This window comes from Macaca fascicularis, chromosome 20 (genome assembly GCF_037993035.2).
Source record: "Macaca fascicularis isolate 582-1 chromosome 20, T2T-MFA8v1.1".
Lineage (NCBI taxonomy): Eukaryota > Metazoa > Chordata > Mammalia > Primates > Cercopithecidae > Macaca > Macaca fascicularis.
The window spans coordinates 70,704,275-70,718,255 of record NC_088394.1 but is presented as its reverse complement, the minus strand read 5'-3'; the positions used below and the strand labels follow the sequence as shown (position 1 = coordinate 70,718,255).

The 13,981-nt window shown below is 41.9% G+C and overlaps 1 protein-coding gene across 26 annotated transcripts in view; it reads left to right on the top strand.

Moving 5' to 3' along the window:
• The window catches only part of WDR59 (WD repeat domain 59), a 116,665-nt gene that overhangs the window by 84,063 nt on the left and 18,621 nt on the right, over positions 1 to 13,981 (top strand). For 15 of the 26 annotated variants that reach the window (XM_065536635.2, XM_074027619.1, XM_074027612.1 and 12 more), the window contains 3 exons: positions 2,990 to 3,143; positions 7,384 to 7,440; positions 13,657 to 13,790. In XM_065536635.2, coding sequence (XP_065392707.1) covers positions 2,990 to 3,143; positions 7,384 to 7,440; positions 13,657 to 13,790 — 345 coding nt within the window. The remainder of the gene's footprint in view (positions 1 to 2,989; positions 3,144 to 7,383; positions 7,441 to 13,656; positions 13,791 to 13,981) is intronic. The other 11 variants (XM_074027617.1, XM_074027622.1, XM_074027610.1 and 8 more) reach the window with 1 other exon arrangement.

Genomic DNA, 13,981 nt, shown 5'->3' with positions numbered 1-13,981 from the left:
ACATTACACCCAGTTCCTTATTGGAGTAGAAAATGTCCTGTATTCTCGGCCGGGCGCGGTGACTCAAGCCTGTAATCCCAGCACTTTGGGAGGCCGAGACGGGCGGATCACGAGGTCAGGAGATCGAGACCATCCTGGCTAACACAGTGAAACCCCGTCTCTACTAAAAATACAAAAACTTAGCCGGGCGAGGTGGCAGGCGCCTGTAGTCCCAGCTACTCGGGAGGCTGAGGCAGGAGAATGGCGTGAACCCGGGAGGCGGAGCTTGCAGTGAGCTGAGATCCGGCCACTGCACTCCAGCCTGGGTGACAGAGCGAGACTCCATCTCAAAAAAAAAAAAAAAAAAAAGAAAATGTCCTGTATTCTCAAAGGGAAAGAAGGAATATCTGTATCCGGACTTCGGATTAGAGGGGAAAATGTTCCTATTAGAATGTTTTTCAACTGACAGTCCTTTACTAAGGTATAGTTTACAGTACACAATCTGAAGTGTACGGCTCGGTGACCAACACTCACATTAAGATATAGAACATTGTCCTCACCCCCAAAGGTTCCCAGTCCCTTTTCCCAGCCCTTCAGCACCCAGAGGACACCACTGTCTTGACTTCTGTCCTCATAGTTTTGCCTGTTCTTGAACTTCATTGAAGTGGAATTGTGCGGCATGACCTGTTTTATGTCTGGCTTACTTTGCTCAACTTAATGTTACTGACGTTGATCCACATTGCCGCATGTGTCAGTAGGTCCATCGGATGAATATAACACAGTTTGTTTATTCATTGTCCTGTTGATAGATATTTGCATCCTTTCCAGTTTTTGGCCATTATGAGCAAATCTGGATACATATTTTCATAAAAAGACTTGTATATTAATTTCTGCACCTGAGGAGCAGAATTCCTCAGTCATTGAATAGATGTATGTTTAACTTGAGAAATTGCCCAAAAGTTTGTGCATAGTGATTGTGCCATTTACCCTGTCACCAGCAATGTTTCAGAGCACTGGTTGCTCTGTATCCACTCCAAAACTTGGTATTGCCAGTCTTTTCAACTTTAGCCATTGTGATGTGAGTGTCCTCGTATCTCACTGTCGTTTTAATTTGCATTTCCATGTTGATGATGAATGATGTCAAGCAGCTTCTGTGTGCATATTAACCATTTGGGTATCTTTTCTTGTGATGTGCTTAAGTACTTTGCCCATTTTGGGGGAACTGCATTTCTTATTTATTTCTGGTTGTTATCTATTTTGGTTACAAATTCTTTGCTAGATGTATGTATTGATTTTCTCCTAATCTGTGGCTTGTCTTTCTCCTTCTTTAATGTTTTTCAGTGAACAGATTTTCTTAATTTTGATGATGTCCAATTTATCACTTAATTTTATTTATTTTATTTTTTAATTTTTTTATTTTTTTTGAGACAGAGTCTTGCTCTGTCACCCAGGCTGGAGTGCAGTGGCACGATCTCAGCTCACTGCAAGCTCTGCCTCCCAGGTTCACACCATTCTCCTGCCTCAGCGTCCCAAGTAGCTGGGACTACAGGTGCCCACCACGACACCGGCCTAATTTTTTGTATTTTTTAGTTATAGACAGGTTTTCACCGTGTTAGCCAGGATGATCTCGATCTCCTGACCTCGTGATCCACCTGGCTCAGCCTCCCAAAGTGCTGGGATTACAGGCGTGAGCCACCATGCCTGGCCTATTTATTTTATTTTTTATTTTTTGAGACGGAGTTTCGCTCATGTTCCCCAGGCTGGAGTGCAATGGCGCAATCTCAGCTCACCACAACCTCTGCCTCCCGGGTTCAAGTGATTCTCCTGCCTCAGCCTCCCGAGTAGCTGGGATTACAGGCATGCACCACCACGCCTGGCTCATTTTGTATTTTTAGTAGGGACGGGGTTTCACCCTGTTGGCCAGGCTGGTCTCAAACTCCTAACCTCAGGTGATCTGCCCGCCTCAGCTTCCCAAAGTGCTGGGATTACAGGTTTGAGCTACCACACCGGGCCTTGTGTTTCTTTTTAAAAGCTTTATAGAAAAATAAATAAATAAAAATAAATGCTTTATAGATTTAAATTCCTTATTTAAGGTCTGTAATCTATTTCAAATTAATTTTTGCATGTATTGTGAGTTAAGGGGTCAAAGTTTGTTTTATTTTGTAGAAAAACAGTTGTTCTAGCACCATTTATAAAAAGATTTCCTTTCTTCATTGAATTTGTATTGATGCCTTTGGTGAACATCAATAGATCATATATTTGTGGTCTTTCTGGACTCTCCTTTTTCCTTTGATCTGTTTATCCTTTATGCCAACACTACGTTTATAATGTACATTTATATAGTTCAGTCTTCAAATCTGATACGTCAAGTTCTCCAATTATATTATTCTTGTTTAGTTCAGGTTGGGTATTCTAGGTCTTTTAATAAAATTATGAAATCAGCTTATTAGTTCCTACTACAAAGCCTGCTTGTATTTTGATTGGAATTGTGTTGACTCTGTAGAACAATTTAGAGAAAATTGATGTCTTAAGAATACGGACTCTTCCAATCCACTAGCGTGGTGTATTTCTCCATCATTGTATGTCTCGTTTAATTTCTCTCAGCAACATTTTGTATTGTCATGCACATTTTCAAAAATTAAATTTATTCCTAGGTATTTGATGTGTTTTAATGCTACTATAAATGAGCTTTAAAAATACTTATTTTCCAAATGTTTGTTTCTAATTGATAGAACTATAGTAGATGTTTGTAGGTTGACCTTGTATTCAAATTCACTTATTCTAGTAATTTGTAGATTCCTTTGAATTTTTCATGTCTCTAATCATAGAAGCATTCTATGCTTCTGCAGATAAAGCATTTTTCAGTGTTAAAAGTTTTATTGACTTCTTTTTCTGGAGTTTCCATCTTCTCATTTTGTCTTCTCCTCTTGGTATCAAGTGCTAAGAATAGCACCATTGGAAATATGACAGGACTGCAGCCAGTGTGGATAATTATCATTTTCAACTACAGATCTCTCTCAGCCTTGTCCGCTTATCACACTGGCTTGATCGCGCCTATGAAGATCCGCACAGAGGCCCCGGGGAACCTTCGTTTATACAGTGGGAGCCCCACTCGCAGCGAGAAAGAGCAGGTCTCCATCAGCTCCTTCTACTACAAGGAGCGGGTAAGTGCCAGAGCCGCGGCCTTTGATTCTTACCCCTTCTCCTGGATTCTTGTTCCTCAGCTCCTGCCTGGTGCAGCAGCTGGATTAGTAATCCCCCTGTAACCATTCACTTTCATAATCAGTTTGTTCAAGAAAGCCATTGCTTTGTTCCTTTCGGTTGGTTTTACCTGCTCTAAATTGTGTGTGTATGGGTTGGGGGGTAGTTCTTATGGTCCATAATCTTTACTCCCCATTTAACCCTGTCCTTGTAATCTCCATTCACTGAGCTGATTCCCATTATTTCAGGGTAGAATACCTTAGCTTCAGGTCTTCCATGGTATTGTGATGTTTGTCAACAAATTAAGGGGATGCCTCTGAAGTCTTGGGATCTTAATATATTTGGAACTTCATAGTTGTGAGAAGTCTTAAAGTTAATGTCTAAAAGGTTTTTTTTTTTTTTTTTTTTTTCACTAAGTCCACATGGAAATACATATCTGAGTGGACCAGATGACACAAAAATCACCTGAGCTTGTCCTTATGTGCCTAGTTTCTTAAAGAACTCATTGTCCCTGAGTAGTTATCATTAAGCTGTCAGAAACCTGTGGTGCCAACAATGTAGAGAATGTTGGCAGAGCATAGGAATGATCCTAAGAAAGCTTTCTGTGTTGGCAGATTGCAGGTCTGGGTTAAACAGACTTTTAGCTGACATGATGTTTTCAACAGAGTTACCACTGAGCACTGCACAAACTCAGGCCTTAGGAATTCTTTGTTGTTATCTCTTGCTGAATGGGAAATAATGGATTGTAATTAATATTTGTTTTTAAAAAAATTGAATTATTTTAGACAAAACACCCATTTCTAGGGAGTATTAGAAGTGCCTTCAGTTCGATTGCAGTAGAATGTCCAACCTTCTTGGTTTACACTGAGAGTTGGCCATCTCTGACTTTATTTTAGGGTTGTATGTGACTAAAATGAGTGGCAGCAAGTAATGTTTGAGACCAGACCAGCCTTGAACAAAACCATTTAGTTGAATAGGGAAAATGGTTTTTTTTTTTTTCTTCTGGACACTTTCCTATAGTCCCCTTCCTCACATCTCTGATGGAATTCTGCCCACTTGCTTAGTACAGACCTCCTTGGAACACCCACTCATCTATATCATCTCCAGGTCTTTTCCATTCAAAATTGTTAGTTCTTTTTTCCCACATGTTTGCAGGTAATTGGAGAGATGATTTGATAAACAGGTTGGAACTAAGACATTTCGTTGAGATGAAAGCCAGGCTTATGGTTGGGTACATGTGGGAGTTCTCTTTAGTATCAGGGGCAGGTCAAGGAGATCTTTCAGTCCAAGAGGCAGTTCTGAATTCCTCTTTGATTCGTGTCGTGTGCCACCCATGCTTGGGTTCAGATTGGGCAGAATAGACTGACTAGTAATTTTGACTTTGTGGGGGTGTGTAAAGCCCACAAAAGCCCACAGAAATCAAAATAACTCCAGTTCCAAGATGGGGCCTCTTTTAAGCCTGTGTTCATGTTTTTGATGGTATGGACTTTTTGACTACAAACACCATAATTACAAAGAGGAACCAAGAGCACGTGGATAATTCTCTCATCAGATAGCATATGCAGGGTAGTGGAGGAAGAGTTGTGAAATTTCAGTTCGGGGTGGTTCCCCGTGTTCTGTTCGGCACAGAAAGTGGGCTGTTGGAGCCCCCTAATAGACATAGTAAGTGGCTTTTTATGTATTATTTCAAATAGTGACCAAATAAAATGGGGTGATGCTTTGATTATAATTTCATATGAAACTCTTGTATTGATATATACCAAATACAGAAAAGTTCACAAATCAAAGGCGTGTACAGTTCAGTGAATTAATAATCTTACAGGTCAAGAAATAGAACATTTTAAGAACCTCAGAAACCTTGGATTATTAGCTTAACTCATACGAAATTGCTGATATTTGACCATTTTTGACCTAAACAAAGATTCTTGTGGTTCAACTTAATAGGTTAACAAGATAAAAATAAGTCAGTCATTTTGTGATGTATTTGACATAAATTTCTCTCTCCTTGAAGTTTGTTCACATTCATCCCATTTATGTAGGGGCCAAGGAGGGAATTACATAAGTGTAATATGGCCATGATATCTTATGTGGGCTACCTTACCTCCCTTACAAAGGTTGATACCCTTGAGGAGCATTTTCTAATCCTCAGCTGTCTAGTTTCACGTGTCAAATGATGTTGCTTTTGTTGCTTTTGTTTTGGAAATGATTCCAGTCTACTAAATTTCTGTTTGTGTTTTTGGGTTTTGGAATTTTTTTTTTTTTTTTTTTTTTTTTTTTTTAAAGAGATGAGACTTCACTCTGTTGCTCGTTGCCCAGGCTGGAGTGCAATGGTGTGAACATGGCTCACTGCAACCTCAGACTCCGGTACTCAAGTGATCCTCCCACCTCAGCCTCCTGAGTAGCTAGAACTACAGGAGTACACCTCATCACCCAGTTAATTAAAAACAAATATTTGTATAGAGCTGAGGTCCCACTATGTTGCCCAGGCTGGATTTCTCTGTGTTTAGGTCTTCATTTTTAGCCCAAATTTTTCTCCTACATATTTTTATTCCCTTTTAGATCTCTGCCCCTGAGAGCTTTAAATGAGTAAGAAAAACAGAACAGAATGTAACTGCCTTAAGGCATAGCAGTGAGGGAAGTGTAATGGTTTTTTGGTTTTGGGTTTTTTTTGGTCTGTGTTTTGTAGAGACGAGGACTTGCTATGTTGCCCAGGCTGGTCTCAAACTCCTGGGTTCTAGCAGTCTTCCTACCTCAGCCTCCCAAAGTGCTGGGATTATAGACATGAGCCATCTCACCCAGCCAGTATAGTGTTTTTTTTTTTTTTTTTTTGAGACAACATTTCGTTCTTGTTGCCCAGGCTGGGGTACAAAGGCACAGTCTTGGCTCACCGCAACCTCTACCTCCTGGGCTCAAGCAATTCTCCTGGCTCAGTCTCCCGAGTAGCTGGGATCACAGGTGCCCACCACCACACCTGGCTAATTTTTTGTATTTTTAGTAGTGACATGGTTTCACCATGTTGGCCAGTCTGGTCTCGAATGGCCAGTCTGGTCTCGAACTCATGACCTCCGGTGATCCACCTGCCTTGGCCTCCCAAAGTGTTGGGATTACAGGTGTGAGCCACCGCGCCTGGCCCAGTAGAGTGTAATAACAAAACATCTTTATAGAGCCATCTAGAGATTATTGTTTGTTTCTCCTGTGGTTTTGTGTGTTTTTAACCTGCCCTACTTAGGTTATGTTGTTTTATTCACCCAAATATTCTCTAGATGGAATGCTAAGGTTTGCTCCTAAAAATTTTAAAACGTGTGATGCCTCAAAAGCCATCAAATTGCTAACATTAATTTGACAAGTGAACTCTTAATAGCTGATGAAGTGTTGTTCATTCCTAGGGTAAATCAGAAGGCCCAGAATTTAGGATAAGCGTTAGGTATTGCCTTGCATACATTTAAACATTGTTGCAACCTCCCACTCTTGCTTTAGTTTATGTTACTAAAATAGCTCTGATGTAAATAACTGGAGAGATCTTTAAGTTAATAGAATAATTTCTGATCTCCATAAACAGATACTCATCTTGTTAGCAAGGGTGCTTTCAAGAAGGTCCCTCCTCAGTGTTAGCCTCTTCCTTCCCCTCGTTTCTTCACGGTTCCCATTTCTCCATGGTGTCACTCTGAAGACAGTCCTGCAGGCCCAATGTCAAGACACCGAATTCCCTCATCGCCCCCCAACCACATACCAGAAAAAATTTGGTATTGAGTCTATTCAAGAATGTCTTCCTTTTAGGAATGAGTATGTGCTCTCAATATATGTTCTCCTTCTTACCTCCTGCAGTGGAAAACGGGCTTCTGCCTATTTCTCCACTTGCACAATGATCTTAGTGTGTGTTAGTGTTCCTCAAACCTATTTGTAGTTCCTTTGTCAGAACTGTGTTGATGTCAGCCTCCGTATACCTTGAAATGTGACTAAAAGAACAATGAAATTGAAGCTGTATTTGGAGTGTGATGGGATGGGAGGGAGGTGAGGGAAGCCAAATACCGCTGTGCTTAGGATCAGATCTTTTAGTCGTTCCAATCCCAACTTTACAGTGTATTATGGTACATTTGAATCCATCGGATGTGTGGGAAGCTTTCATTTTATTCTATATTTTTCCCTTTTAATTTTCTTGGTGTTTTTCTTCCCTCCTCCTGGGTGTAACGTTTTCATGCACAGATGTCTCCTCGCTCTGCCCGGCGGCGTTGGTCCATACAAGCAATTAACGACTTCCCGGTACTGTGCGCTGTGCAAATGCTCTCCTTAACTGATCCTGTCTCTACCCAAGGCCCAAGAATAAAATGCCACCTGCCTGGCTTTGAGGAACCTGAAATGACAGACTAGCTGTTTTCAGGACCAGCAACAGCCAATGTTTTGCTTGGGGGAGTTCAGGCACCAAGGACTGTCTCCTTGTCCAATCACAGAGTTTCAAATGGCTAATATTGTCAGGGATCCTGAATGGACTCTTTTTGCAAAGGAAACTAAATACTGGGTTTCTTGGAAAGAACCCTGATTGTAAGCCATTAGCTCACCCAATTTCACTTGGAGCATTTGTGTAATTTTTTGGAGCTTTCAAAAGCCTACCTTTGGCATGGGGGGAGCAGAGGAAGATATAAGAGGCTTCCACTATTTTGTCTCTGCTTTTACAATCACAGAGGGAGGTGCCCACCTGCTTCATTGGCATAACACAGAAGCTAGTTTTTATCCTTTGGGAAGTTTCTGGAACAAATTTTTTCCTTACCATCAATATTTTGCGTAGACAGTAAAACCTCCGCTGTGGACATCCTCTATTCCTTTTCTTTCTTTCTTACTCACTCCTATTGGCCATTTCCCCTCTTCTGTCTTCCTCTCCCATCCCTTCATGTTTCAGTAGTGCCAAGGTGACCTCACGCTGTGCAAGGCAGCCTTGAGGCTTTGTATAAATTTCATTTGGTATAAAGAATACTGAGGGGAATCATCCTATAGTCTTGTCAGAGAAAACCAGTTGGAATCAGAAGCCCCGATTAGCAAGTACCACTGCTGCCAATAGCTTGTAGGTGGAGCCACCAATGGGGCCACCTTCCAAAAGCCTGTCCCAGCCAACCCGACAGCTGAATTTCCACTGATTGTCCAAAAGTCCCTGCTCCCGCTGCTGTTTAAACAGGGATTCATTTAGACTCCCTGCCCGCTCTGCGGATTATACATTGCTAATGGGGTTTCTGCGAAGCAGTTGGTGGCTTATTCTTGGGCTGTTTTTACATTCAACCCATTTATTGGCATTAATGTTGCCTCTGATTGTAGCAGTAACACTGGTGGTACAGTCGCAAGCTGGCTATTGGTTGTCATTCAGTGCTATTTGCACCAGTGCCTCCCTCCTGCCCCTCAACCTCCACCCCACTCCGTTCTTCCTTGTCCTCTTTGCCATAACTCCATGAACACCTTTTTGGTTTGTTCAGAGGGGCAGCCTGGTGCTCATCATGTAATAATTTGTCTGTCTTGCTTTGTCTCTCTTCCCTCAATTTCTTCTCCTGAAATCTGTGGGGACAGGACATTTTCTATTGATGGAGCATTGAAAGGATCAAATCCTTTGCCTCCCAGAGGTACTAACTTTACTGCATAGAGAAGTGTCCATATTTAAGCCCGTCAGAGTGAGACTGGAGCAATGCAGGAAATTCAGGGGCTTTTAGACCATGGCACCCTTCCCGAGTGCAGAAAGATTAACCACACCCTAGCCTCATGTGTCAGTATGCTCTGGAACCAGAGGATCCTAAAAGAAATCCGTATGTTATTACCTGGCAGTTGCACAGACAAGAGAGATTCCGAACATTGCCAGCAAGATATTGAGGTGAAAATTTCTTAGGAGAGATGTGGATGGAACATGAATGGTTCTTATTGCCAGAGCACTGGGGAAAAAACCCTGAAAAGGTGTCCATCTACTCATTAGCTAACAGCAAGGGCCTAAGACCCCAACTGGTATCTGATCTCATTTGAGATTTAGCCTCTCCATTTAGACAGCCTTGTTGGAATCCCCAGAGTAATTGGCCAGTAGGCAGGATTACCAAGAGACCCCTGAAGCCTAAAGGGGAGATATTTATGTTTAAAAACCACTAACCAACACATTATGAAAAACTGACAGTTGACAATATTTTGCAGCCCCTTAAAGATTTTTGACAATGTTTTGCAGTTATTTCTTGCTGGATTAAAAAAATTTACGGCACTGTTCTGTAATTGCTTTTACAGTTTGGTTCCAGGTAGTGACTCTAATTAGGGTGATCCTTTGTTGGGGAACCTCCTTTATGGCAGGCTTAAAGGCAGATGAGTGAGGTTTCATAAAGCACCTCCTATCCATCCAGTACAGATCAAACAGAAATATCTAGAAGCCTGGTGTCTCAAGAAGTCCCAGGAATTACAGACTGTGATTTTCATAATTCATTGAAGAATCATTGCAAAAAGTTGCAAAGACCACTGTCTGTATTTGCATCAAGTATGGACGGGTCACATAGGTTTGTTTCTACTCATCTTTGTAACCCAAAGCTGCAAATGGGGGAAGAGTCCCTAAGACATCTCTTTGGACCCAGTTTTCTTCTCTCTCAATGTGCCTAATCCTGAATGTGCCTAAACCCCAAAGCCTAAACAGTGTGAGGTGCCTGGCCTGAAATGCAGCATCTTGGTCTGAATCTGGCCTGCCCTGCTATGAAACCATGTAGCTGCAGGAGCTGAAGATCTTCGCTAGACACTCGGGCTGAGCAGAACAGAGGCACGATGCTGGCAGAACGTGACTGAAGAAGTGAGTCATCGTAGAAGGGTGGAGCTGGACAGGCATCGCTGGAATCCAGTGCTAATCTCCTTCCTGCAGAAATGGATCCATTAAAAAATGGACCAAGCAGGCCGGGCGCGGTGGCTCAAGCCTGTAATCCCAGCACTTTGGGAGGCCGAGGCGGGTGGATCACGAGGTCAGGAGATCGAGACTATCCTGGCTAACATGGTGAAACCCCGTCTCTACTAAAAATACAAAAAAACTAGCCGGGCGTGGTGGCGGGCGCCTGTAGTCTCAGCTACTTGGGAAGGCTGAGGCGGGAGAATGGCGTGAACCCGGGAGGCGGAGCTTGCAGTGAGCCGAGATCACGCCACTGCACTCCAGCCTGGGAGACACAGCGAGACTCCGTCTCAAAAAAAAAAAAAAAAAAAAAAATGGACCAAGCAATTTCCATATTAACAGGGGGCTTAGAATTTATTATTTATTATTTTTTAATATAAAATTGTATACTGAAAATCAAGTTAACAAGAATGAGCTTAGCAGCCTGACGGGCCTGTATTCACATCTCAGCACTGATGGCTATGACCTAGAGTAAGCCTCATGTCCTCATTTGTAAAATGCAGGTAGTATCCCTTGTCACAGAGCTGTCATAGTGAGGCTTAACTAGCACAGAGTGAGCAATCCAGGAGCAGGAGCTGATACTGTAAGTCCTCAGTCAAACATTTGTACACTTGGACTTGTGTCATTTGTCAATTTCAAATGAGCTAGTCTGTTTTGCAAATGAGCTGCTTTGGGCATATGAATCTTAATATAATTAATAATATGCTTTCATTAGGTTTGTTTCAAAGGTCAGCAAATTGCGACTTTTTTTTTTTTTTTTGCTCTGTCGCCCAGGCTGGAGTGCAGTGACGCGATCTCAGCTCATTGCAACTTCTGCCTCCCGGTTCAAGTAATTCTCCTGCCTCAGCTTCCCGAATAGCTGGGACCACAGGCCCATGCCACCATGCCTTGCTAATTTTTATATATTTTGTATGGACGGGGTTTCACCATGTGGGCCAGGGCCAGGCTGGTCTTGAACTCCTGACCTCAAGTGATCTGCCTGCCTTGGGCTCCCAAAGTGTTGGATTACAGGTGTGAGCCACCGCGCTCGGCCCATGGTTATTTTCCGTGTGTTCTGTAAGCTGGTAGACCTCATCCTTCATTGAGGCCTTCAATTCAGCTGTGTAGTTAAACTGAGCAATAGTGAATTGCTTAATTGTTTAAGCGCTTCTCCTTCTTTTTTTGGAATAAAGAGCCAGAGTGACTGCCTGGATCAGTGTTTTAGAAGCCTTCCACCCTACCCGGAAGATCAAATTAGACGGATCAGATTCCATTCTAGGTGGAATCTTTCTGGCATAGATTTTTTTTTTTTTAATCCAGTACCCTGAGTCTCACTTGAGATGACCAATTATGTGGGGCCTGTGGGTGTGTTGTTTCCTGGGCTTTTTTAAGTCCTGGAAACCTGAATGAAAATCACAGTGAATGAGCTTGTGTACCTTGTCCCTTCCCTATTATCCTAAAGCCCCTGTGCTATTCACTGTCACTGCAAGGTAGACACAGGTTAAATGACCCTCCCTAAAACAGGCCCTGCCATAGTATTTAGTGCACATGTGACTACGTCTGTCTTAGGTCAGTAACACTGCCTGGCTCCAGCCCATTCTGACAGGTTCTTTGCTCTTTAACATAACCTCCCCTTACTTACACCCATGTCAAGATGATTGTGTCTAAAAGGGTAACACTTTTGTGAGTATGCACATAATGTTTTAGAAAACCAGGGCAAGTAGGAATGGAAGGGCTACCCCATAATAATTGATAAAGCTTCCCCTTGTATTGCAGAATGATGACTTGGGTATGGATAAATGGTAAATAGTCACTGATCTGGTTCTTAAGATCAAATGGGGCCAGGCGCGATGGCTCACTCCTGTAATCCTAGCATTTTGGGCGGCCAAGGTGGGTGGATCACTTGAGGTCAGGAGTTCAAGACCAGCCTGGCCAATATGGTGAAACCCTATTTCTACTAAAAATACAAAAATTAGCCGCCATGGTGGCGCATGTCTGTAATCCCAGCTACTTGCGAGGCTGAGGCAGGAGAATCACTTGAACCCAGGAGGCGGAGGTTGCAGTGAGCCAAGATCACACCACTGCACTCCAGCCTCAGCAACAGAGCGAGACTCTGTCTCAAAAGGAAAAAAAAAAAAGATCAAACGGGTTAAAGTTCCAAATTGATAGTGTAACATGCATACATGCATTTACAAATGACGATAAACAATTGACAGATACTTTAGCTAAACTTCTTCATTTACCTGCCCTGAACTAACTCCACATGTCCTGAATTTAGTAGGTTCTAAGACACATGATAACCCTATAGGAAGTTACATGCATTGGACAACTTTGGGGATTAAATGGGATATCAGTGGTCAGAAACCCCTGACTTTAGACCAAGGCTAATTTATGGAAGAATGATTGTATAAAAATCACTTACAGAAAATGAATTTATTTGTGAGTAATCTAAATAATGATCCAATTTAAATTCCCGAGAGCTTATATACATTCATAATAATTACAGGTTTCTAGAGTACACTTTTCCGTTTCATTTGCACCCCTACCTCTTCATTGTACGCTCATTAACCTGTGAGACTGGAACAACAGAGGTCATGATTGGCCATAAGTTGTCAGTGAGCGAACAAAGAGTGACATGCCTTAGGCTAAATTCACAACAAATGAAAACTTGCGCAGGGTCCTACTGAGCCAGTACACGTAGTAATAAGACCTGGAAATCTTGGTTTTTCTCATTCCAAATTGGAGGCCCTTTTTACTAGCTCCTTTTGCCTTTTTTTGCTAATAAATATGTCATTCCTTCCTTAGTTGAATCACTTTGGTGTCCCCCTTTTTAACTTCTGGTAATAAAATAGAATCCTGCTCCTTGGCTTGTCATTTTAAAGATTCCAGATGGGGCTGTGCTCTGATAATTCGAGTTTTCCAGGACATCTCTCATTTCATACATACAGACTCCTCACATATGTAGCCACCCATAGGTAAGCCTGGGGAAATGGGAAACTTGCCCACGATATTTCAAGTCCATTACCCAAGCCCCTCAAATCAGGTATTTTTGACATTGAGAAAGATCACTTTTGGAAATAATTCAAGTCTTCCAGAAAAACGGGGTAATTCTCCTCAAGCTGCAAAATTTCTCTGTCTTCCTACTACAGATTGAGGTTTGCAGAGCCCACACACTGCTATGTCTGAAATAAATTTTCAACAAACGTTGTTCAAACTGCCTAAGGAAAGAAACTTTGATTAGTTTCAGGCAGGAATTTTGAACCTAGGACTGATTTCAATCTAAAAATTGTTCTCCCACATTTTTGTGGCCTTTACTAACTTATTTACTTGCTGTTTTCAAATTCATTAATTAATGTATTAATCCTGGCTTCCTGATACATGTTTCTGAGCACCTGCAGAATGTATCTAGCCCGGCAGTAGGTGCTTTTTTCCTGTTAGGATTATTGGATCAAGAGCTCATCCTTTTATTTCCTACAGATGCTGATTCCTATAATTGTAGGCATGATGTAATTTTTAAAAAGTGCAAATTACCAATGACCCCAACATGATGAGCTCTGCAATTGTTGGTTTCCACTTGTCAAAGTCCCCATTAGTTACATCCTTTCATCTACCCCTAGAAATCAAGGCGATGGAAAAGTAAGCGTGAGGGATCGGACTCTGGCAATCGACAGATCAAGGCTGCTGGGAAAGTCATCATCCAGGATGTTGCGTGCCTCCTGCCTGTTCACAAATCGCTGGGAGAACTGTACATGTAAGTATAAAAATCTCAAGTCTGCTGTACTCGTCACTTAGCTAGGATTAGCAAACCTTTTTTTTTTTTTTTTTTTTTTTTTTTTTTTGAGTGTGGGAATCCTTTCTTGAAAAGCAATTTCAGGAGAAGCCCAGTGTGTTAGCTTTCTGTTGCTGTGTACAAATTCTCACAAACTTAGCTTCCAACAACAT